The sequence below is a fragment of the Cetorhinus maximus genome, chromosome 8, assembly GCF_964194155.1.
Source record: "Cetorhinus maximus chromosome 8, sCetMax3.hap1.1, whole genome shotgun sequence".
Lineage (NCBI taxonomy): Eukaryota > Metazoa > Chordata > Chondrichthyes > Lamniformes > Cetorhinidae > Cetorhinus > Cetorhinus maximus.
The window spans coordinates 110,688,089-110,714,438 of NC_135886.1; the positions used below are offsets into that span (position 1 = coordinate 110,688,089).

Here is a 26,350-nt window from a genome sequence, read left to right on the forward strand (position 1 = left end):
TTAGGGCGTTGTCTAATCTGATTGACACACAAGGCTAGGTTTCCTGGCACTTTTGATAGTCTAGTATTACAATTGGTGCAGGTCAATTGACTCCTCTGAACAAAAAGCAAAAAAACCCACTCCTACCAACCCTTGTGGCTTTGATTCTGTAAACAGTTCCCTTCGGCAAAAAGGAACAGACTATTCCAAAAGGTTAGGTGCAGTATTTGGTCATTAGCAATAATCTCTGCTTTATAAATTCTCACTGTCTTAAGTAAATAAAAAGCAATGAATAACAAGATTTTTTAAAAAAATCAAAGTGCTTAATGAGTTATTGAGCAATGCAAACCAGACAGGTCAAGATCCCATTGTGCTTTTAGTTGATCCCAGTCAGGGATGCAAGTAGTACTTGTACATTTATTGAGTGGGGGCAGCTGGCTTAGGTGTAATATACTTGTTTTTAAATAGCCTAACACCAGCACAGAGCATACATGAAGAAAAGTCATTCAAATGAAATTATTTTATTACTCTGCCAATTTTTTTTCTCCTAAGACACTAAGAAATAGGAGGAGTAGGAGTAGGCCATTCTGCCCCTCAAGCCTGCTCTGCTATTCAATAAAATCAATGCTGAACTTCTCAACTCCAATTTCCCACCCAATCCCAATTCCCTTGGGGCCCAATTTTCCTGTAGAGGGTGGAAATCGGGAGTCAGGACGAAACCTGAGTTTCATTCCAGCCCCCATCTCCAGGCTGTCAGAGAAGACGATTCTGTGGTCTCGGAGCCTGTAATTGTCAAGAGTCAAATTGCTTACTTAGGGGATTGATGGGCTCTTTGAAACAATCAAGCTTTTTGAAGTGTTTATAAGTACTTGACAATGTTTATACATCTGCTTTCAAGTATTTATAAACACATTAAAAAGCTGGATTGCATCCAAGAGTCCATAAATCCTCCAAATAATCAAGTTGACCTTAGGTAGCCAGTGTCTAAACTGAAAACATAAAAGCTTTGCAAGTGTTTAAAACTTATATTTTATCTTTTAAACCTCTCCGCACCACTATGTAGCTGGTGTAAAGCCTGACAGCTACTGACGCCTCCTGGAAGCCTCACACAAAATTCAAAAACTTTCCAGAGATTGCCACCACTATGTAAACTAGCTCCTTAAGAGCAGCGGGACTGTTTGGATCCTACTCCTGTCCTTGGGAAACAGGCAGAAACAGTAGTGAGACTTCCAGCTGTGCCATGCGGCGCCCATTTTTTTGCTGTCCTGCCACTGTTCCCATCCAATTCCGGACAGGAAAATGCTGGCTCAAGAGTACAAAAACCTACCGATCCCAGCCTTGGAAATACTCAACAACTGAGTATTCTCAAACTTCTGGGGTAGAGATTTCCAAAGATTCACAATCCTCTGAGTGAAGAAATTTCTCCTCATCTCAACCCTAAACCTCCTCCTGCAGAAAATGAGTATCACTCCTGTACACCTTGACAGCGAAAGTCAGTAGTCTTTCAAACTCATGTTTTATTGCAGCCGTGCCTGATCCTTTCGTCAACTGACATCCACATGCACATTTTACAGCAGGAGCCAATAGAGAGTGAACAGGAGCAACAGTCCTGCAAAATTTCTGCTTTCAAAGCAATCTAACTGGTTCAGCCACTCACTGAAGTTCCCAGATTCCCAATTTAGGGAAAATGTGCAAGTACAAAGTGTAGCCTTCTGAGATAGAGTGGGTTGGAGAAACAGGGTTTAAATGTTATCGCGTTATCTCCAACCTATGCTCCCACTACTCTTGGGGCTTAATCTCACTGAATTCCCCTTTAACTATTCCCATGAGTCCCTTGCACAATGGATTTTTGGCCATTATCTTGGTTTCAGAATAAAATATATTTTGGAAAATTAATAAACATATTTATAAAGAAAATGTTTCAAGTGTCGCCACATAATCCATTTGGATGAAAAATCAAGACAGAGGTGTGGAGTTTGCCACTATGTTCTGCTGACAGACCATGGGAGCGCAAAAGCAGAAAATTAATCCACATTGGTTGTTTTATGAACCCATGCTTTTCCATGTGACTAATTTTCTCCAATGATTTCTTCAATACTGTTATTAGGCTGATTGACCTGTAGTTGCAGGATTTATTCTCATCAGCACCCCCCTTACTTTTTTTGCACAGGGTTATAATATTTGCAACCCTCCAGTCCTCTGGCACCACTCCCATAACTAAGGAGGAATAAAAGATTGTGGACAATTGTGGACAGAGCCTCTTCGATTTCCATCTCTATTTCTCTCAGCAACCTAGGATGCATCCTGTGGTTATCTGAGTTGTAATACACCTTTAAAAAAATGTCAGCAGATTGACCACGTGACTGTAAGACCCAATAGCTGTGTAGTACAAGCTACCATGTTAATGTTAGTCTAGAGTAGGGTCTGTTTGGAGAAGCACACATCATGTTAGTGCTCTGTTGTTTGTGTAAATAAGTAGCATGTGCTTCATTTCATATTGGTCTCTGTGTCTGCAGTATATTGTAATCGACTCACCTGCCGACAGATAAGCGCGCAACCGGTTTGCGAGCAAAGCGACCTCATGGTAGAACATAACAACTGGCGACGAGGCAAAACACGACCAGTCGATGACACCGAGGAAGCTGCAAAAACTCAGCTGAAGTGAACCAGCCGGGCCTTGCAGGCCAATTGTAAGTACAGCCCTCACCATAGTCGTCAAAGTTATCTCTCTGCAGTAAGCCACAATTTGGCTGAACCGTTTGATCAGACCACCGATGACTGGTCACATTATGTTGAATACCTTGCCTTTTTCTTTTTGGCCAATGACATGTCAGGGGAGGAGAAGAGGCGGGCGATCCTCTTATCGACATGTGGCAGTAAAAGTATTGGCCTAATTCGTAGTCTAAAGGCACCCAACGCCCCAGATTCCAAGAGCTTTGATGAGTTGGTGAGTCTTGTGAAAAGTTACTTTTAGCTGAAACCCTCAGTAACAACGCAGCGTTTCAAATTCAATTCGCGGTGTTGCGCCCCTGGAGAGACAGTTGCTTGCTATGTAGTAGCCTTAAAATAACTGACAGAGCACTGAGAGTTTGGGACGTCAATTAATAACATTAATAATAGCAGAATTGGAACCAGACAGCCTACAAACGAATGACAATTTAAAAGAACCGAGTGTTTCTACTGCCATCGCAATGGGCACATTATGTGATATTGTAAAAACGATTGAGGCAAAATTTATATAATGGAGGAGCCAGAAGAAACAGAGTCGGATATTTACTCACTACACAATTTAAAAATGGGTAAAACAGTGACAGTAGAAGTCAACAGGAAACCCATCCGAATGGAGGTGGATACAGGCGCATCCGCGATAGTCATGGCGGAACACGCGTTTAAGTATCTGAATGGAGGAGGTCACTCACTAAAACTGGAAAACTCAGGTGCCAGATTAAAGATTAAAGAAGCCCTAAAGATAGAGACTCCTGAATTTTCAAAGGAGCTGACAGATAAGGAAACGCTGGAAGACTCAACCACTGAGTTCACTCAAGTTGAGCTTATACCAATAAGGAAGTTGAAGAGGAAGCCAAGGTTAAAGTCAGCGCTGCCAAGATGAAAACCCATCAAAAGTACACATGTAGGAAGAGAAAGCAAAATTACTAACAAGGCCCAAAATTTTAAGAAAATGTGAGCAGATTGACCACGTGACCATTAAGTCCCAATAGCTGTGTAACACAGGCTACCATGTTAATGTTAGTCTCAAGCAGGGTCTGGTTGATGAAGCACACATCATGATAGTGCTCTGTTGTTTGTGTAAATAAATAAATAGCATGTGCTTCATTTCATATTGGTCTCTGCGTCTGCAGTATATTGTAATCGACTCACCTGCTGACAGATAAGTGCGCAACCGGTTCGCGAGCAAAGCGACCTCATAGTAGAACATAACACATCCCATCTAGATGGCGTGAGTTTTCTACTTTGAGCACTGCCAGCCTTTTGAGTACCTCTTCAATATCTATTTTTAATCCTTTACCACCTCCTCCTTTACTACAACATTGGCAGCATCCTCTTCGCTTGTGAAGACAGGCGCGATGCACTCATCTACTAGGTCAGCCATGCCCTCTGCCTCCACACGTTTCCTTTTGGTTCCTAATCAGTCCCACCCTTCTGTTGTTTCCTTTTAATGGTAACTCAATGATAACTAATAGCAATACTAGTTAACACTCAGATTCTCTCTTATAATCAATAGTAATAAAGTAACTCACTTATGAGATGTTAATGCCCCAATTTCCTATCTCTGATTAATAGCAAATTTATAATATACGAATGTTAACCTGAAACTAGAGCTAGAATCACCCCTGCAGTGCACAAGGTGCAGTCAGGCTCCCCATTCAAAGCGATTTTTAATAGGCCCATCTCTCTCCCTATCTTACTGGACTCTGAATTCGGTGTAAAATGACAAATCTGAGCTAGGAACCTCAGCCAAAGCATATCTGCACTTGGGCTTCATGTGTCAAAATCATGTGGCATGGACCAATTTACTGAACCAAACAGAGAAAGGTCAGATGATGCCAGCAGGCTTGGCCCCGACAAAGAACAAATTCCTTCAACTTCCTATGAGCAATGGTCAACCCCTTTCACTCCCACTTAGACCAAGTTCAGGCTCATTTGTGCATCTAAAAACAGCAACTCACCCCCCAGTGAAAGATAAATTTCCTTCCCAGATACTGAAAGATAACCTGTGTCTCTTACAACTCATTACCCTGATGCAGCTTGGCACTATCTTCTGAAACTGAAAACATACCCTCTGCAACGTTTCCCTAAATATGGGAAGCCAAGCAATCTCCCTCCCTTCCACCAACTCTCTCCACACCCAATCTGCCAGCGAGATTCAGTTTCCCCAATGAGGGGGAAAATTACCCTTTGTAGTATCACCCAAACCCTTCTACATCCAAGCTTTGTCCCCGCTCCTCCAAGCCTTATCTTTCTCCTCTCCCCTATCATCATTCATCTCCCTTTTCCCCATTCTGCCTACTGATAAAATATGAACCCAGGCCCAGTATCAGGCACCCCTTTGTCAACCTCTGGTGTGCTTTTCCTCTGCTCACCTGTTCCCCTTTTTTTACCACTGTCCTCTTTGCTATCTTTCCTTCACTTCTCCTCTCCCAGTTTTAACTGCCTTCTCACACTTCCCTACCTAAAAGGTTGGACACGTATCCACTGGAGTTTAGAAGAACAAGAAGTGATATTATTGAAACACACAAGATCCTGAGGGGACTTAACACGGTGGATGCTGAGAGGATGTGTCCCCTGTGGGGCAGTCTAGAACAAGGGGACACAGTTCAAAAATAAGGGGTCTCCCATTGAAGATGGAGAAGAGGAGACATTTTCTCTCTTAGAGGGCCGATAGTCTGTGGAATTCTCTTCCACAGAAAACAGTAGAGGCAGGGTCATAAAATATTTTTAAGGCAAGTTAGATTGACTCTCTTGTCAATCAAGAATCTAAGGTAGACAGAAAAGTAGAGTTGAGGCCTCAATCAGATCAGCCATGGTCTTATCAAATGGTGGAGCAGGCTCGAGAGGCCGAATGACCTACTCCTGCTCCTAATTACTGTGTATGTTCATATGTTCTTTTGCCTAAATATTGGAATTGGTCTTGCCTATGTGCAATACTATAGGAGATAAACTCGTAATAATAATTGTGCATATGAAAGGGCGATGAATTATGAATGTGTCTGGGAAAGTAATGAAGATGAGCTATGTTAGTGAAATCCAATAAAGAAGCTGGGTAGTTATTTAACAGTGAGAAAGACTGAGGGATATGAGAGTATCATTAACATATGGCAGCTTTGAACTTTGGGAGCAGATGGACTCTTTTGATTCTATCTATAAAATTATAACTGGTGCTGAAATTACAGAATTCAAAGTAGAGGTCTTTCTTCCCTCAGTAAGGAACCAGAGCCAACTGTTACAATAACCCCCTTGCTATTGCTGGCTTCTGGAGCGTAGTCAGTTTGGCAAACTCACTATAATGTTACAAGAACTTTTAAAGCTAATCTACAATTGTAAAGAAAGCAAAAAGTGAATAACAGATACTGCTTTTTTGGTACAAGGCCATTGTTTTGAACAGACTATCCCATTTCTAAACCAGATGCTTACAGTTTTTGTAAGCATTAGGAAGTCCAATTAACCAATGTACTCATACAACAGGATACATTCAATACTCGAGACAGAATATTTGTGGCAAACATTTCTGTCAGCATACACCAATTTGGCAAAAATCCAGAAGACTTACCTAACACATATAATTAAATGCTCAACTCATTTCCACTTTGTTATGTATTCCCAACCACCACTCTTTTATTATAGGTTACCTCCACCTTGTCCCCATCCCACCCCACTGCTTCCTGGAAGCCACCATTAATAGCAGAGTTTTCAGCTACACAGAATTCTGGAACTTTACACCCAATTCTCTTTACCTTGTCACTTCTATCTCTTCCTTCAAGAGTCCCTTGAAATGTAACCTTTCGATTATGCTTCCAGTCCCTTCCTTAACCTCTCTCCAACAATCCGCTGGGTGTCCATATTCCTCCCATACAGCACTTTGTGACTTTACAAAATGCAAATGAGGCTATAATCGATGCAAGTTGTTCACATTTTTATTCACATCCTGAGAAAATGTACAAAACATAACTATACTTTACAGAAATCATATATAATCCATTGGAGCAAAGGGACCTGATGAACAGTACATTTACAAATCCTTCTACATACTTGCAAACCTATAGTCTAGTGATGTGTCAGAGCTCTGTCAACAGCAAATGCAGGACTCAAACTTATCATACTAAACCAAATCTGGGACTTAGGTGTATAGTTTTTGTGCCGCAAGGAGTGTATTCAGCCAGAAAAGCCTACATACACAATGCTGTAATGTCCAATACATTATCTCATTTTATGCAAGTAATCTTTTCTGTAAAGAATGTTGATTAATGAAGAAGGACTAAGGGTAGAGCAATCAAAGGCAAGAAGTGTTTGGTGTTCATCAGACTTACCAGGTCGATAAAGGAGCTGTAGGGTAAAATTCACCTCCGGCAGTATCATTCTACACAGTGCTTGACATTCAGTTATATTGCAATCAATGGAATTGAATATTTGGTGCTGCATATTGGAAGAAATGGTGATGTGGATTAGTAATCCAGAAGCCTAGTCCAATGATCAGGGGTCATGGGTTCAAATCCCACCATGGCAGCTGGTGCAATTTAAATTCAATTAATAAAATTTGGAATTGAAAGCTGGTCCCAGTAATGGTAACCATGCCAGCTGTCATCAATTGTTATAGAAACTCATCTGGTTCACTAATGTCCTCCAAGGAAAGAATCTGCCATTCTTACCCAGTCTGGCCTACGTGTGACTCCAGACCCACAGCAATGTGGTTGACTCTTAACTGTCCTGTGGAATGACCTAGCAAGCCACTCAGTTCAAGGGCAAATAGGGATGGGCAATAAATGCTGGCCTTTCCAGCGACACCCACATCCCATGAAAGAATAAAGAAAAAAATATCACAGGCTGTCCATCCAATATGGCATGTTACATGGTGCTCCCCAAGCAGAATTTCTACCTCTGTCTTTGAAGAACTGAAAGAACCATTGACAAGGGTGAAATTTCTGTACTTGCTAATTTTAGTAAAACCCACAAAGAATAAAGTGGGATCCCCTCATTTATACTCACAATAACTTCTTTAGTAGAATTAGCCAATAGATGAATTTCAACTGAAGGGCATGGAGGAGATCAAGGTGATTCAGTTATTCTAATGAGAGAAGCGTAGAGGACTTAGAAAGCTGAGAATAGGAATAAACGGGACATTTTCAGGTTGGTAGAATATATCTAGTGATGTACCGTAAGTGGTCAGGCCTCAGCTATTTACAATCTATATTAACAACTTAGATGAGGAGACTGAGTGCAACATATCCAAGTTTGCTGACAATACAAAGTCGGAAAGTAAGCAGTGAGGAGCATGCAAAGAGGCTGCAGAGGGGTATAGACTGATTGGTCAAGTGGGTAAGAACGTGGCAGATGGAATACAATGTGGAGAAATGTGAAGATATCCACTTTGGTAGGAAAAATAAAAAAGCAGAATATTTTTTGAATAGTGAGAAACTAGAAAATGTGTACACTTAGAGGGACCAGGGTGTCCTTGTACATGAATTCCAGAAAGTTAATATGCAGGTACTGCGAGCAATTAGTAAGGCAAATGGTATGTTAGCTTTTGCTACAGAGGAATTAGAGCATAAGAGTAAAGAAATCTTACTACAATTAAATGAGGCCACCCCTTCAGTACTGTGTGTAGTTTTGGTCTCCTTACCCAAGAAAAAGATACCTGCCCTAAAGTGCAAGGAAGATTCAATATACTGCTTCTTCAGCTAAGGGGATTGTCCTACAAGGAGATATTGAGCAAATGAGATCTGTATTTCCAGGTGTCTAGAAGAATGAAAGACCAAACTGAAACAGAAACAATTCTTAAAGAGCTTGACAGGGTGGATGCTTAGAAAAATGTTTCCCCTGGCTGGGGAATCTTGATAGTCACAGTTTCAGATTAAAGGGATTTAGAGCTGAGATGAGGAGAGGTTTCTTCATCCAAATAGTTGTAAGTTATCTACCCCAGAGCCGTGGGAGCTTAGTTGTTGAGTATTCAACACAGGGGTCAATAGAGTTATGGGTACTAAGGGAATTAAGAGGATAGGGCTAGCGTAGGAAAGCAGAGTTAAGTTAGAAGATCAGCTATGATCCTATTAAATGGCAGAACAGACTCGAAGGCGAATTGCCTACCTCAGTTCTTATTTCTTATGTTCTTAGCTCTAAATGTTGACAAATGTTGACTGGGAGTCAAAGGTAGAAATATTACATAGTCATTTTTAAGTTATTAGATTTGACTATTACATTATTGTCAGAGATTCCATAAAGACTAGATCTGGTCCAATGTGTAGTTGAATCTTACAGAGTCACTGCAGGATACATCAGCTGGTCACCATTTAATGTTCCATGTGAATAAGGATTATTAGATTGTTGTCCATATCCTGGTCTATCCACATATGCAGGAGCCATGACTAATGTATGATCAGGTGGAATCCCATAGCTAAGATATTGTGCCGGTAGAAAAGGATTTCCTGTGGATTGTGAAGGTAGGAACTGTTGAGCTTGGTGACAGCTCATGACCGGGAAATTTGTAGGCACATTCATGTAGAGGTTGATACCATCTGTCCCCATGGAACAGATGTTGTTCTGTCGTCCCATGGAGCTCCTTGTGGAAGTAGTTGTGGTGCTGGAGGTAGAATGCCGGGAGGGAGTTCTGATACCAGTTGGAGGAAGGGACTCCAGCAAACGGCTCTGGGTAGGGGCATCCTGCTGGTTCTCCTGTGGCTTGGGTTTCAAGCATCTGCAGCAGCATACCGCAATGAATGAACCAACTATGATGAAGGCTACAAAAATGGAGCCAACGATGAGGAATGGCAAATACATAGGAACTGCAAAGGAACATGAAGAACAAATGTTATTATTGCGCACGATAGTGGACATTCTGCTTGATTCTTATTAAGAATTAAGTCTTTAAAGCGGTGGTACAAACACAAAGACTTTTTTTAACATTACAACTTGGTGCAGATCCGTTGTATTGAGAATATTGTATACTGTCACACAGATAAAAATTGAGTATTTGAAAGAAGTTGCTGATGGTAAGGTCATTTTCTTTTGTCTATGAGTTAAAGAAAACTTTTTTTTTAATATATATAGTGACTACTGAAACGGTACTAGTACATTCTTCAACATAGTCTTACTTCTCCATAATGCAGACCATTAGAAATGACTTTGCATCTTTAAACTGTGTCCCGGCATCCTGAATGTTCACAATTCCGCAGATTGTCTCCATTTTCTTCTGTCATCTTTTGTGGGCCAATAATTTACTGTGACTGGGTGTCTTAACAGCATCTGCTCTTTCCCTTTTAGGTTTTTAATTTTTTACATAGCGAGTAGCTGAACGTGAGACCTGATAACATTGCAGCAACAGAATGCATTGAGATGTCAGCGGACAGGACAAGCAACTGTGTGCCTTAAATAAGATGCAAGGATTGTGAAATAAATTATGCAAGGGCTGAAAAGGAAGCATAAGTTAGAATTCAATGTCATATCAGGCACAGTAAAAGAAATAAAAAGAGGGAAAGATTGGATTGAGAGAGAAAAAAAAGACAAAGGAAAAGAAAGAAAACAAATTGACATTTTTAAAATCTAAAGGAATGAGAAACTACACTTGTAATAGTTCATTTTCAGTGTTGGAGATTGTCAGCAGTTTAGCACTTGTCACATTGTTAAGGTAGTACGTAAGACTGAAATGGACAAGACTTGGCTGTGTGTGGTATGTTTAGTTCTTATCCTTCAAGAGAAAACAGCAACATCATACCATTCAATGCCTGGGACTGCCATTGAAATGCTATTTCGCGAAAACAATGCGCATCTCGGACAGCAAATTATGGACCAATATAGTTTAATGAAGCTGCTGGCAATTTTGAATAACAACTTTCAGAATTTTTAGAAGAATGAGAGATGATCTCATTCAAACATACAAAATTCTTACAGGGCTCGACAACGTGGATGCAAAAAGAATGTTTCTGTTGGCTTGGGGTGGGGTGGGTGGGAGGGGAATGCCCTAAAACAAGGGAACACAGCCTCAGAATAAGGGGTAGGCCATTTATGAGATGAGGAGGAATTTCTTCACTCACAGGGTGCTGAATCTTTGGAATTCTCTGCCCTAGAGGGCTGTGGAGCCTCAGTTGTTGAGTATGTTCAAGACTGAGATCGATAGATTTCTACATATTAAAAACATTAAGGAATACTGGGATAGTGCAGGAAAATCATGTTGAAGTAGAAGGTCAGCCATGATCTTATTGAGCCTGCTCTGCCATTCAAAGGGCTGAATGGCCTACTCCTTTCTTATGTTCTTATCTGCTCAAATGCTAACTGGAAACTTCAACTGGAAAAATAATAGACTGTAATCAGTCATTTCTGATTTACATAAAATTTCATGCTCCACTCCATTTACATCAATTTTTGTTGCATAACAGATTAAAATTGGTTCTATGGGTTCAAAATGCTTTTATTAATTTTTGGGAAATAGATATCATTAGTAAGGCCAGCATTTATTTTTGTCCATCCCTGGTTATCCTGAGGGGGTCATGGTGGGCTGCTTTCTTGAACTACTACCATCCATGTAGTGAAGGTTCTCGCATAGTTCTGTTAGGCAAGAAGTTCCTTGTTTTTGACCCAGCAATAATGAAATAAAGGTTATTTATGTCCAAGTTAGAATGATGTGTGATTTAGAAGTGGTGGTGTTCCCATGCACTCGCTGCCCTTGACCTTCTGGGGGTGGAGGTTTCAGGTTAGAGAGGTGCTACAAAAGAAACCTTGGCATGTTGCTGCAGTGCCTCCTGTAGACAGCATGCCAGCAGTGGTCAGTTAGACGAGTGGATGAGGTACTAATCAAGTGCTTCATCTTTGATGGCATCAAGCTTCTCGAGTGGTGTTGCAGCTGCACACCCCCAAGTAAGTGGAGAGTATTCCATCAATCACACTCCTAACTTAGGCCTTTAGGTGGTGAAGAGGCTTTGGAGAGTTAGTGGTGAGCCACATGCCCATCCCTAATTGCCCTTTTTCAGGGGGCATTTTTTAAGAGTCAACCACATTGCTGTGGATCTGGAGTTATATGTAGGGCAGACCAGGTAAGGACAGCAGATTTCCTTCCCTAAAGGGCGTTAGTGAACCATATGGGTTTTTACAACAATCGTCAGTGGTTTCATGGTCATCATCAGACTTGTAATTCCAGATTTTTATTGAATTCAAATTTCACCATCAGCTGTGGTGGGATTCAAGCATTACCTGGGTCTCTGGAATACTAGTCCAGTGACAATTCAACTATGCCACCACCTCTCTCAGGCTCTCCCTTGTTGGAGGTGATCACTTGCTGGCAGTTGTGTGATGCAAATGTTAATTGCCACTTATCAGCCTAAGCCTAGGTGTTTGTGCAGCAAGAGCTGCACACAGGATTGGGCAGGTTCATTATATGAGGCATTACAAATGGAGCTAAATACTGCACAATCATCAGCAAACACCCCAAAATTCTGACCTTATAATTGAAGAATTAGCTGAATATAATTAGGTTGAGGACACTGCCCTGATGTCCTGCAGCAATGTCTTGCTGCCAAAATGAAAAGACCAATAATGTCAACCATTATCCTTTGTACCAAGAGTGACTCCATCTGCTGAAGAGTTTCTTCTTTGTACCTGTTGATTTTAATTTTACTTGGGTTTCTTGGTGCCCCGCTTTTCAAAGGCAATCACTCTCACCACACCTTCTAATTCAGTTTGTGCCCATGTTTGGATCTAGACTGCAATGAAGTCTGGAACTGAGTGGTCCTGACCGGACCCAAAATGAGTATTGGGGTGCTGATTATTGCTGAGTATGTGTATTTTTGTAGTTGTTTATAAAACTGATGAATGATCAAAGACGAAATTGTATACCAGATATAAACAATTTCCACCTGGTATTTCAGTTGGTAAGTACACCAGCCGAATTGGATTGAAATTTACCAACCAGGAAGATAACAGATTGGATATATCTATCTACCATTTTGTGTTAGGCAATCTCAATTAGAGCCATAGTTAGATCCACCACCAAAGTCAAAACCTCACCAATACTCACAATCTGGGATCACACATGAAAAGTGTCCAAGTGAGTGATGTAGTGAAGGACAGCCAGCAATTATAGACAGAACCTAGCAACAGTTCAGAAGTGGGAAGAAGAGAGCTGCTGGTCAAATTCTGTTTGTTAAGTATTTCCCCAACTACAATGATTAAATTCCATTATCAACAAGGCAGTTTTAGAGTCAGCATCGAATACTGCAATGCAGAACTATTTTGAAGCAATATTTTTAGAACATAGCAGATAATTTTAATCTAACCTGCCTGGAAATGGATGAAATCATGTTGCCCATTCAGACTGATTTTACTGTTTATGGATAGTAAAATCAGATGGGATATAAAATGGGCTGTAAGCCTGATCCAGTCAGTTTCCTACCTGATGGGTTTTGTTAAAATTAGCCCATAGGGTCCATAAGTCATAGGACTGTATAACTAGCCTCTGTGAGCAATGATAAACATACTTTCAGGGCCTCCAATTGCCTAGTTTTTTTTTCTAATGTAATATCCACTTGGCAGAAAGAGAGTTTGTTCTGGGATTAGGGGAGTGTCCTGGTCAGCAACTTGGTCAATGGAAGTTATTCATATAAGGATACACATACACACACAAACAAACTCTATATACTTATTCCAGCACTTATTGAATATTTTGGCAACACTAGTAGCAAGCTGCTTAATACTTTTTGTCATTCAAGATACATATTAAGCATAAATTTTTTTTATATCAATTACAGCAGAAAAACATAATTGAATCACCATGCTAGAGTTATGGAAAACATTTGTTAAGATTCACTAGAATTATACCATTTGAGTGAAAAGTTGCATAGTCAAAGAATTTTTCTTAGAACAGAGAAGGTTAATAGGAAAATCAAAGCGGTTTTCAAAATTCTGAAAGGCTTAGCGAAGATAAATAATGGAAGATAGTTTCCATCGATTCCTGCATTGGTAACAAGAGGGCATAGATTGAGGTTTCTTAATCTAAGTAGGAAGTTTGAAAAATTTCTTTCAGAATGGATTTTTCAAATAGATGCTCATTACATTTCAGAATGGTTTATTACAAATGGCTACTAAAGGCATAGACTATAACATCATTTAATATAGGATTGGTAAGTATTTGAGAAGGAAGACTAGAAACAACTACAGGGAATTGGTTTGGAGGTGATAATACCATTTGAAAAGCTAGCCTTGGGACAGATATGAAAGGCCAAGTGATCTTCAATGCTATAATTTCCTTGCTTCAATATTGTTAAATGCACATTTATAAAAAAGTGTCCTTAGAGTTACATTTTAAAAGGAAGTTAATTTCATTCTCCTTGTAGATCACAGCCAAAAGTACCATTTCTGAGGTGCACAGGCCTCAGACATTCAATCCCTGGTTGCACTGAAATAAATTTTTCTCAGGGTGATTATTGAGACTCTAAATGCTCTGTTAGGCAAGGGAAATTGGCCAAGACTCCCAATCCTGACCAGTATCTGCATGTGTCTGACAGTGAAGGAAGATGATGTCATATTCTCTAACATTGTCCAGTTGTATAGCTTTCCAACACTCATTGCCAACACCTACACATAAAAAATGGCTAATTGGAGGAACTCTAGATGTCAATTGCTTCATGTAAGGGAATTAACATCTTCAGCAGAGGAAACAAATGTAAATGTTTTTAGATTCTAAAAAATCCAAGTATGCCAATGGTGTTTACTCTCGATGGAGTACAGTCCCACATGGGCCTGATTATGGAGTTTAAGAGAATTGTTCTTTACACAAATGGGGCTGTTAGGACCTGGGATCCTCCTCTGGAAATAGTGGTTCAAACAAATTCCATAGCAGCATTTAAAAGGGAAGCAATGTAGGGGAAAGAAAGGATAGGGACCAAGTGGATAACTATTTTGTGAGCTAAGACAGATCCAATGGGCTGAGTGGTCACCTTCTGTGCTGTAATGATTTTAACTCAGAAGTGGGAAATGTGGCTGATTTCTTTTCCTCCTCAGCCCTGGGGAACTAAAAGCAATTGCAATGAGTAACTGAAATCAGTTAACTAAACCCAGACTGGGATCAAATGTGGGATCGTCTAGTTTGCATGACTTTAAGCCTTTACTGTAACTCCCCGAGTGAAGATCCCATTTGTCACATTGGTAGATGAGAAAAGTCATGCAGAATATCTGTCATAAGACTGTATTGTAGTACCAGAAAGACTTTTAAAGTAATTCTTTCCCTCTATTCATTAATAAGGTGAAGAGATCTTAAAAGTTGGTGCTTTTTGTTTTGTAGATTGGAAGAGGTAAATCAAAGATGGTGCTTAAGATAGAATTCATCAGTGTGCGCCTACCTGAGGTTGACTTGCTGTAGGAGTCTGGCTCCTGGTGCACATTGTTATCGTTGCTGCAGGCGCCCTGATCTAGTCGATTATCCCGCAGAGAGCAGCAATACCTGAGACCACACGATCCGCAGCACAAGGTGGCTCCCTGGCCATCGTATCTCTCGGGACACTGGAACCCCGAGTGCCAGCTACCGTTACTGTCAGACCAGCCGTGGCAGTACTCTCCCGAAGCGGCATGAACACCGAGCAACCAGTTAGTAAAGAAAAGGAGCAGTGTCCCAAACGGAGCAGTCCCCATGGCTATCACAGGCACGAGAACTGTGGGGTTCACGAATTAAATTCTAAAAGCAGATCGATTTCAAAAGGAGATAAAGAATAAATAAAACCCCAGTTCCCTTGAAGTCCTGAGCGTGTTGCTCTAATTACCTCAATCGATTTTCACCCCTTCCTTTTTCTGATGTCCTGTACCTCAAATCCGGACAATGAGGGGCGGAGTGCAGGAGTGTTGATTTCTGTGTTAAATAGCTCTATTCATGGCGATCGGCTGCTTAACTTTTACCACGAATTTTCCATCTGCAAACAAGTCTTTTAAATTAGAAACAATTTCAAAGATTTTTTTTAAAAAGCACTTTGATTAGATAGAATTTAAAGTTGATAACGTGCAGCTTTCAAACACAAGTATAATGTTGCCCACCTTCCATTTCTTTTTGGCTCAATCTGCTAAAGAAATTCTTTCACTTAAACTCTGGTTAAGTGAGTCCCTATAGGCTGGGCTTTCTCCACCAATCCCGATTTGAAATACCAACAAAGTTACGCCTTTAAGGATTTGTGCTCCGCCTCTACGGTAAACACACAGCTTGGTTTTGGAATTGAGTTGTATGCAGTTAGGTAGATCGTGCATTTCACATCAAGATTTCAATATATATTATACATAATGTTTGTTGAACATGAAATATATATACACAGCCCCTCGGGTAGGTGAGTCGGTGGGTTGCAGTGTTAAATTGAAAACGTATGGTGACGTTCAATTGAAAGGCCAGTGCCAGCTTATTTCAGGGAGATGTAAAGGCTACTTTTTCAAAATTTAGGAACAGTTGGTGTGGTTTAGGTTAAAGTCCATCTAATAGAGTAAAAATCGGAAAGAATATCATTGTGGAATATTTAGTGAGGAACAGGTAAAATTAAATCTTAAATTAAATCTTTGGGATGTACACTGTTAGTCTTCTTTAGCCAATATGTAACTGGCATTGAAATTATTGTGCATATCGATAGTTTATGAATACAAATTAAGTTCCTTAGCCTGGCGTTTTTAACAGAAAGATTAACCCATTCAAAATAAACCGGTTAAAATAAATAAGTATTGAAGAAATTTTATCTAAATGCTCAAAACAATTAAAAGAAATATTTATTCTTTCATGGGATGTAGACACAGCTGGCAAGGCCAGCATTTGTTGCCCATCTCTTCAACTGAGCAGCTTGCTAGGCCTTGCAGAGGGCAGTTAAGAGTTAACCACATTGCTGTGGGGAATCACAGGTAGGCCAGACCAGGTAAGGACAGCAGATTTCCTTCCCTAAAGGATGTTAGTGAACCAGATGGGTTGTTCCAACAATCAATGTCCACCATGACTGAGACTAGCTTTCAATTCCAGATTTTATTAATTGAATTTAAATCCCACCATTTGCTGTAGTGGGATTTGAGCCCATGACCATAGAGCATTAGTCCGGGCCTTCTGGATTACTAGTTCCAGTGACATTACCACAATGCCACCATCTCCCCATGATATTGTATACTAATATTCACAGGGCATAAATCTAGGGCAGTTATAAGAGAATTCTGACATAGGGTATTTTTCTATCTTCTCCCGGAAATATTCAACTTTGCTGGAATACTGTTTCATGGACACTAATTACTCCATGGTAGCTGATCCAAACAGATATTGCTCGTGAGCACGGGGATGGCAAAGAAATTAGATTCGGTAGCCCCCATATTAAAAGCTGGCACCTATACAATGGGCCAATGGACCACTTCTGTGCTATGATTTCTATGTTTCTAAGGCCTGAATTTTTCAGATGGTGGGGGTCTCACTTCCTGCCATCTGAAAAGTCGGCAGGGAACACATCCCCACTGACTCCGTGTGCCCCATTGGCATCTCACGCTTGAATGAGCATTAAACAGCTGGTTAAGTTCTATGCCTCACTCGGGAGGAAGTCCCACCTTAGGGAGCTGTTGGCCAATCTGATTGGCTGGCAGCTCCCCAGTCCCTGCAGAGACAGTGCTGCAGTGGACAAAAGAAGAAATGCAGGAAGATGCCGGAGCCTAAGTATGGGCACCAGAGACCCAGGTAAGTTCAAGGGGTTCCGAGGTGGGGAGGGTAGGGAAGATTTAGGGGGGCATTCGGGGTCTTGGGGGAGAGGCCGGAGGAGGAGGGAAGTCCGGAGACCACGGGACTTTAAGAAGGGAGCTCCTGGCTTCAGAAGGTGGCTTTTGATGGAAGCAAGCCCCCCTTCCCACCCAAGATGTAACTCTGTTCTTTTTTGGGCTTGCCCCATGCCAGCCTAAAAATTGTGGATGAGCAGGAAACGGCCCTTAAGTGGCCAACAATTGGCCACTTAAGGGCCTCAATTGGGGCAAGAATGGGCTTCCTGTCCGAGGCCTTGCCCGCCCCAGCGTAAAATTGCTGTGTAGTTGGGGCAGGCAGGAACCTGGAGGGAATCCCTTCCCTTCAATTTCATGCTCCCCATCCTCCACCTAAAATCCCGCCAGTGGGGGAGCATAAAATTCTGGCCTAAGTATCAGGCTAAACAATCAGTGTCTGCGGGTGAATGTTTTCTTGGCCCGGATCTTCCGAGCAATGGCAATGATCATCAGATTGCAGCTGCGCTCATAAATTCCCTCAACACAACACTGCTGCACATTTCTTCTGGGGTCTTCCAATCCTGACTGTCAAATAAATGTGCAGCAGAGAACTCCATTGGAGCAAAGCACAGTCAGGGGGAAACAAGACATACCCCCTTGGGTAGGTGGGTGAAGTGGGAAAATATGTAGGTTTATTCTTACTTATTCTTTCATGAGATTTGGGCACCACTGGCTAGGCCAGCATTTATTGCCCATCCCTAGTAGCCCTTGGGAAAGTGGTGGTGTGCTGCCTTCTCAAACTGCTGCAGTCCATGTGGATACATCGTACAGCCACAGTGCTGTTTGGGAGGGAAATCCAGGATTTTGACGCAGCGACAGAGAAGGAATGGTGATATGTCAGGATGGTGAGTGGCTTGGAGGGGAACTTGCAGGTGGCGGTATTCCCATGCATCTGTGGCCGTTGTCCTCATAGATGGTAGAGGTCATGTGTTTGGAAGGTGTTGTCGAAGGAGTCTTAGTGAGTTCCTGCGGTGCATCTTGTAGATGGTACACGCTGCTGCCACTGTGCGTCAGTGGTGGAGGGAGTGAATGTTTGTGGATGGGGTGCCAATGAAGCCAGCTGCTTTGTCCTGGATGGTGTCAAGTTCCTTGAGTATTGTTGGAGCTGCACTCATCCAGGCAAGTGTAGAGTATTCCATCACACTCCTGACTTGTGCCTTGTAGATGGTGGACAGGCTTTGGGGAGACAGGAGGTGAGTTACTCATCGCAGAATATGCAGCTTCTGACCTGCTCTTGTAGCCACAGTATTTATATGGCAGGTGGATGAGGTGGGTAAGTGGATGAGGTGGGTAGGTTAGTGAATGGGTTGACAGGTCGGGGTTGGGAGGTTAGTCAGTTTGGTTTGGGAAGGTAGTCAGGTGGTTGGGTGGGAGAGTCAGGTCGTGGGATAGTCGGTCCAACCTGTTCAACCTTTGTTCATAAGGTAAGCCCTTCATCCCAGGAATGATTCGAGTGAACATTCTCTGAACTGCTCCTAACGCATTTATATGCTTTATCATATAAGGAGATAAAAACTGCACACAATACTCAAAATGTGGACTCACCAAGGCCCTGTACAGCTGCAGTAAAACCTCCCTACTTTTAAATACCATTCCCTGTGTGATAAACACGATCATTCCATTTGCCTTTCTAATCTCTTGGTGTACCTGCACACTAATTTTTTGTGATTCATGTACCAGGACACCCAAATCCCTCTGTACCTCAGAGTCTGTAATCTCTCTCCATTTCAATAGCATACTGCTTTACTATTGTTCCTGCCAAAGCGAACAAGTTCCCAATTTTCAATATTATATTCTATTTTCCAAACTTTTGCCCACTCACTTAACCTATCTATATCCCTTTGTAGACTTTTTTCCTCCTCTTGGTGACTTACTTTCCTACCTATCTTTGTGTCATCGGCAAAGTTGCTTTCATACATTCAGTCTGCTCATTGATATAGATTGGAAATAATTGAGACGTCAACACTGATCCCTGTGACACTCCACTAGTTACAGCTTGCCAACCCAAAAGTGGCCCATTTATCACTATTCTCTGCTTCCTTTTAGCTAACCAATCCTCTATCCATGCTCATATGTTATCATCTACACCATGAGCTCTTATTTTGTGTAGCAACCTTTGATGTGGCACCTTTTCAAATGCCTTTTGGAAATCGAAGTACACATCTAAACGTTGTTTGTTACTTCCTCAAAGATCTCCAATAAATTAATTAAACGTGATTTCCCTTTTACAAAACCATGTTGACTTTGCCTGATCCCGTTATGATTTTCTAAGTATCTGGCTATAACCTCCTTAATAATGGATTCTAGTAATTTCCTTATGACATATTAAGCTAACTGGCCTATAGTTTCCTGCTTTCTCTCTCCCTCCTTTCTTGAATAAAGGTGCTATTTTCCAATCCACTGGGATCCTTCCAGAATGTAAGGAATTTTGGAAGGTTACAACTAGTCTGCAGCCACTTCTTTTAAGAAATTCATTCATTTCTTCATTCATGGAATGTTGCTTCTGTGCAGCCTGTTTGATCTATGTGCAGGACATTTTCAATGGTGTACATTGTTGTACACCAACACAGCTTAGAAGGAACTTTGCTCACCATCACTTTCTCAAGGACAGGTAGGGTTGGGCAATAAATGCTATGCCAGCAACACCCACATCCCATGAATGAATATGAAAATTGAGTAGACTGCCAACATACTAGGGTTCACACAAAAAGAATGGTCACTTAAGGGTGATATATCAGAGGATTGCCAGTGTTTGAAACTTTACACCAGCATGAGTTTTTGCTGGTGAACACTGCCGGGATGGGGTCTGAACATTGCTGGGAGGTGGGGGGTGAATATTGCCGAGTGGGTGGGTAAACATTGCCCAGATGGGGTTTGAACATTGCTGGGAGGTGGGGTGGTGGGGGTGGGGGGCAGTGTGGAGAACATTGTTGGGATGGGGTCTGAACATTGCTGGGAGGGTGAATATTGTTGGGATTGGGTTTGAACATTACTGCCTGGGTGTGTGAACATTGCCGAATGGGGTCTGAACATTGTCAGGGGTGGGGTAGGGTGAACATTTCTGGGGTGGGGGGGGTGGGGGGGTGAACATTGCTGGGAGTGCCATTGTGCTTTGACACTTTCGTTTCTTTACTTAGACTTTCGCTAGTTTTATACCTGCTATGAAAACTATTAAGCAGTGTCAGGGAGAGAAATCATAGGCCCTGGTGCTTCTCCTGTTTCTGGGCACCTTATCCCCCCTCTTTAACCTCCTCCTCATATCTTCTGAGTGCCCAGAATTGGAAACCATAATCACAGCGGGGTCGAACAGTTTTATATAGGTTTAGCAAAACGTCTTGGCATTCGTACTCTATGCCTCTATTTATAAAGCCAATCGAAAGCTCAGGTTTCAGTATGATACACTTTACAACCATGGCTTTGTCAGACAATCACACACAACTTTATTCATTCATATTATGCAACCAACTCCGCTTCTTTGAACCTGGCCCAATGCAATATATCCGGACAGCAATATCCAAAAGACTTGAACAAGTATCACAAAATACAATCTAATGTACAAATGAGAATATCTTGAACTCACAGTGACATATTATTTTGGCGCATGACTCCTGGTTTCACTTCCAAGTTTAAAAATGGCAAAACCTTCCAGTAAATTAGTACCAACCAATTCACCTGCAATAATGTGCTATTTCTATCCACTCAAGTGGGCTTTGTTAATAGAAAAATTACACTTTGCGTTGGGTGATAAATATTTTCTAATTTTAAATTGAAACTAACCACACTTACAAATGCCCAGCATGGAACATATGGGGCAGAATCATCCCAGATTTGCACTAATCAGGCAAGAAAAAGTCATTTTACCCGCCAGCCGCAATGGCAGGTTTTCGTGCTATATTGTCCCCTTCCTGCTTCATAAATTATGCAGTCACGGGAAACATGCAGGTTGCTGGCGATGTAGTTAGCTCACTGCATCCTCACGCTGGGTGCCATATTTACAATGCAGCCGTGTGCACACTTCTCAATGCTTGCAGCCCAGGACGGCTCTACTGAAAACATGGCCCCAAAAGCCAGGAAGCCTCCTGATTCAGTGACACGCCCCTGGGACACCTTCTGGATGCTGTGGAGGCACGCCACAAAGTCCTCGACCCTTGGTCGCGGGAGGCCCTCAGTCTCGCCACTCCGGTTTGGAAGGCAGTGGCAGAGGTGGTCATTGCCAATGCCGCACACAAGAAGTCGGCCATCAGTGCAGAAAATGGATGAATGATCTCATCCATGCTGCCAGGGTAAATCAATCATCTCATCAATCTCAACTCACCCACTCACAAGCCTATCACATATTTTCTGACATCTCACTCACTGCTCACTCTCTTGCACACACCCTCACATCTCCATCTGGCCTCATCTCCTCTGGAGACTCCCTCCTCATCCCACCCATGGCTCCACTCAGCACACACGCATGCCTGCCATCCTTCTCATTTGGCCTGGCATGAGTCTTGCTCGCACTCTCTCCATCTGCCTTTATGCAGGACAAAATCGCATACAATCGCTGGGAGAGGTCCCAGACCTGGGGGTGGAATGCCAGATGTCAAGGTCCTCACTCTATTCGAGAGTTGAGCTTTGGAGCTGACAGGAGAGGACGTCGACTATTCCTGCGACACCGGTGAGGTCGGCGGCAAACACCCACATGTGGATCCTGCGTCACATGATCCTCCTCTCAACGTTATTCTGAGTCCACTGTTCTGTATTCAAGCACTAATAATCTCCACTTTCTCTCCTCGACACAGCTGACACATCGTCCTTAGGTAACCGTGACCCCAACACCAGCACCGAGAACACCTCAGATGAGGACCCTGAGGGGAGCATCATTGAAGACCCATCACAGCGCTCATCCACATCCTCCAACAGCGCAGCAACACACACCTTGGTGGGACCCAGATGTAGAGTAGCCTTGGGATCACAATCTGGAGAGCAAACCACGCAATCTGTTCCACAGCAGGCAGATGCAGGGATAGTCGAGGTCGCTGAACTCAGGGGACTGCTGGAAGCAAGGAATCTGCTGAGTCCGAGTCAGATGATGAGCCTCTGGACTTGGTCCTCACTCAGTTAGTAGAGCTGCAAAAGCAATCACAGGAACATCAGGAAGGGATGTCTAGTGCACTCCTCAGGTTGCAAGGGGCGATGGAAAAGTCTGTCCACCTCCTGTCCAAGGTGACAGCGCCAGCATGCCAACGCATCTAGGTCAACATTGGCAGCATGGCGGCCGCCATGGAGAACTTGGTCCAGGACATTGGTCCTGCACTGCTGCGCGGAACTCCATCATTGACACCATAACTGGCCTCCAACCATGTCAATGCAAGAGGGGTGCAGGGTAGCTCAATCTCATTCCAGCTTCCCCTTCTCCTCAAGGAGTCAGCTAGGGGCTGTCAGGCACTCATAGGTAGGAGGACCAGCAGCTCGACACCATGGGGCCATCCACCCAAGTGACTTTGGGAATGTCCGGCCGATCCAAATCCCCTCTTCCTGTGACCCCTGCAGTTCCAGGTCAACAGGTTGAGGAGGGTGCAGCTGGCCCACAGCAGGACACCCAAAGCAAGCCAGGGCCCTCCAGGTCTCGGTTCTCCAGAAGACACACACCAAAATCATCACAGACAAGCTGCAGCAGTCAGCAGGCTGCCTCCACCTCCGCTGTGGATGTCAGGGGAGCACCAAGACGTAACAGCAGGGTTAGGAAGGTTAAGGACATGTGGTGGCACAGCCTGAGTAAGGGTGTTAATCATTTGTACATAATGTTCACTGTTATAAATAAACTCCCAAGAATGTCTCCTTGCCTATGGCTCCCTGTTATGATGAGCAGTGTTCATGTTGCTCAGATGTGAAACCTTGGTTCCTGCACAAGATAAAGGCAGGTGTTTCAGTCCAGGGCCTCTTCCCCTTGCAGTGTGTAACCTTCAGACCAAAGTGATGGTTCGGCTTCACACTCACTGGACACATTAGTGATGCCTGCGCCTCGATGGTGCTTGTCATTGCTGCCAGGGTGTTGTGGGCAGGTGTCACAGAATTCCAACATTCTCTCTGTGTACTCTCAGCACCTTTAAGATGGGGCTGCCCCCCGCCATCTCTTCAGCATTTGTGACCAGTGACAGTGTGTTCCTGAAGGGGTCAGGTGCTGTAGGCTGACAAAGGATCAGATGCATTTAAAGTTTCATGGCTGTGTCTCCATGATATGGCCCTGATTGCAGAGCGCAAGCATGCTGCCCTCCGCCATATAGGCCTCAGGTTGCAAGGGGCGATGGAAAAGTCTGTCCACCTCCTGTCCAAGGTGACAGCGCCGGCATGCCAATGCATCTAGGTCAACATTGGCAGCATGGTGTCCGCCATGGAGAACTTGGTCCAGGACATTGATCCTGCACTGCTGCATGGAACTCCATCAGCAGGATCAAAGAGAGAGATGTGTGGGTTAGCATATGTGTCCTAAGAACCTCTCTTGGTTAAGGCTGAAGGCCCCTTCATGCATGCTGGAGAGTGCTGTCTACCACTTGGATGGCCGGTGTGTAGTGTGCTTCATGGTCGTCCAAAACCCCACCCGCCTCCGCCCCACTGCACTTGACCGATTGGTGGCGGCTTCGGCCACTGGACTGCATGCTGTGCTCTCAGCTCAGGCGCAGGCACTCTCCTAACTCATACTGCAAGCTTGAACCATGATGGATACTGGTCCAAACTTTAATAAAGACATTGCAAGTGACTGTGAGTGCTTCCACCGGTGACTGCACCATGGCCACCTTTGGCAAGGGGTTTGTACTGTTTGGCCGGTCGGCCAATTGTTCTGCTGCCCCCTAAGATGCACCTTAATTTGCAGTCTGTGCCCGAGGGGTGAAAGGTTCTTGAGCATTTGATGGCACTTTTATGCCTTTGCGTTGCTTGAGTGGGCAGAAAAGCTTCAGGGGCCCGATTCCAAGCGTGTCAATGGAACTGCAGCTGAACGGTCTCAGCTGCATAAGAACGCTCTCTTTTGACAAGCTTCCCTAAGTCCGTCACTGCTTTCTCCCCCCATGCTCCCGCAAACCCACTGGCATGTGCTTGTGTACTGCCTTCAGTCTGTGCTGCCTTGCCACCACCACCACCACCCCCGCCCCCGCCCATTGGCCTGATCCACATTGGATCCCTTGCCCTGGCATTGCATTGAAAGCCAAAAGGAAAAAAGCGACTTGTCTGTGCCCCCACAGAATGCGCGGCGCCTCTTCCTCGATGTCCTGTGGGCGATGCTGACAAGTGCTGTGCAAGGTTGTGTGCCTTCGAAGTTCGGCTGGCCAGGTGCACGCCTTTTAAAGGCAGTTGTGAAGCACACCATTCTGGAGTCATGCCGATGTGGGTTGTAAATTTGATGTGGGCGATGGGGCGAGCAGGGCTGATAGTGAGATGCTAAAGTGTTGAAATTATGTTGCCGATGTGCGGCGGCAGGAAACGTGGCCTGCCACTGACTGGCAGAGCGGAGGATTGCAAACTGGTTTCACGACAGCATGAAACAGGTTTTTGGCCTTCCCCATAACAGGAGAGCAAAGCATTGCAGGTGCTGAAAATCTGAAATAGAAACAGCAAATGCCGGAAATATTCAGCAGGCAATGCAGCATCCGTGGAGAGAGAAACAGATTCACGGCTTCAGGTCCACGATCTGCACTAGTTCTGTCGAAGGGTCACTGACATCTGTTTCTCTCTGCAAAGATGCCGCCAGACTGCTGGACATTTCCAACACTTCTTGGAGAAAAAATAACCCCTATTGCCAGCCCTCCAAAATAAGCAATCAGACTTCTTGTGAGCCTCTGATTCCTCTTCAGCAAGAAACCCAGCAGTGGGCATTATGGTGGGTGGGGACAGAGAATCGCAAGATCAGTAAAATCAGTTTACCACCGTTGTAAAAGTAGCCCGGGATCGTCCGCTCCAACTGTCAATGGCAGGCCGTGTTTCTCACTGCAGCACATTGGGAACATCATTTCAATAAATTTGTATCTCATTATAATGGTTGCTCGCTGGAATCATCCCTCCACGCTGGATCAAGATCAAGGGAATTAAACCGATGTGTTCCACAATGGTATATAAGCGACGTGCACCTGGCGTCCTGCTATTCGTTCATGACTTCGAGGTTTGTTCACCTACCTTGCATAGCGCAGCACTCGCAGCACCTCAGACTCAGCACCAGGCTTTGCAGGGAGAGCCACATCACTTTCAGGGGGATGTCAGAGGCAAATCTCTACCTACCAGACCAGAGGTAAGGCAGGGGTGGCTTTTAATATGCTGCAGGGCAAGTCGTCCACTAGGAAGGGGTAAACTGGCCTGAGGGAAGGGAAGGGGCTGCAGGGAAGGCAGTGGTGTAGTGGTATTGTCAATAGCAGATGGTGGAATTTGAAATCAACAAAAAATCTGTCATTAAAAGCCTAGTTGTGGATAGTTGCAAAAACCCATCTGCATTCACTAATGCCCTTTTGGGAAGGAAATCTGCCATCCTAGCCTGGCCTACATGTGGATGATTCTTAAATGCCCTCTGAAATGGCCCAGCAAGCCTCTCAGTTGTATCAAATTGCTAGAAAGCCAATAAAAAGGAATGAAACTGGATGGACCACCCAGCTTTGACCTAGGCACCAGAAACAACACCGTCAAATCCAACCCTGTCAACCCTGCAAAGTCTTCCTTACCAACATCTGAGGGCTTGAGGCAATATTGGGAGAACTACCTTACAGGCTAGTCAACAAGCAAAAGCCTGACTTGGTCATACTCATGGAATCATACCTTACAGATAATGTCTCAGGCACCACCATCACCATCCCTGGGTATGTCCTATCCCACCGGCAGGACAGTCCCAGCAGATATGGTGGCGCAGTGGTATACAGTTGGGAGGGAGTTGCCCTGGGAG

General features: G+C 43.5%; 1 protein-coding gene across 1 annotated transcript; it reads right to left on the minus strand.

Moving 5' to 3' along the window:
- Positions 1-6,627: 6,627 nt before the first annotated feature.
- On the minus strand, positions 6,628-15,719 carry shisa2a (shisa family member 2a). Its single transcript, XM_078547433.1, has 2 exons — positions 15,039-15,719; positions 6,628-9,494 (listed from the first exon to the last, which is right to left on the minus strand). The coding sequence occupies exons 1-2, from the start codon at positions 15,325-15,327 to the stop codon at positions 8,965-8,967; spliced, it is 819 nt and encodes a 272-aa protein (XP_078403559.1). The 5' UTR covers positions 15,328-15,719; the 3' UTR covers positions 6,628-8,964.
- Between the last annotated feature and the right edge of the window lie 10,631 nt (positions 15,720-26,350).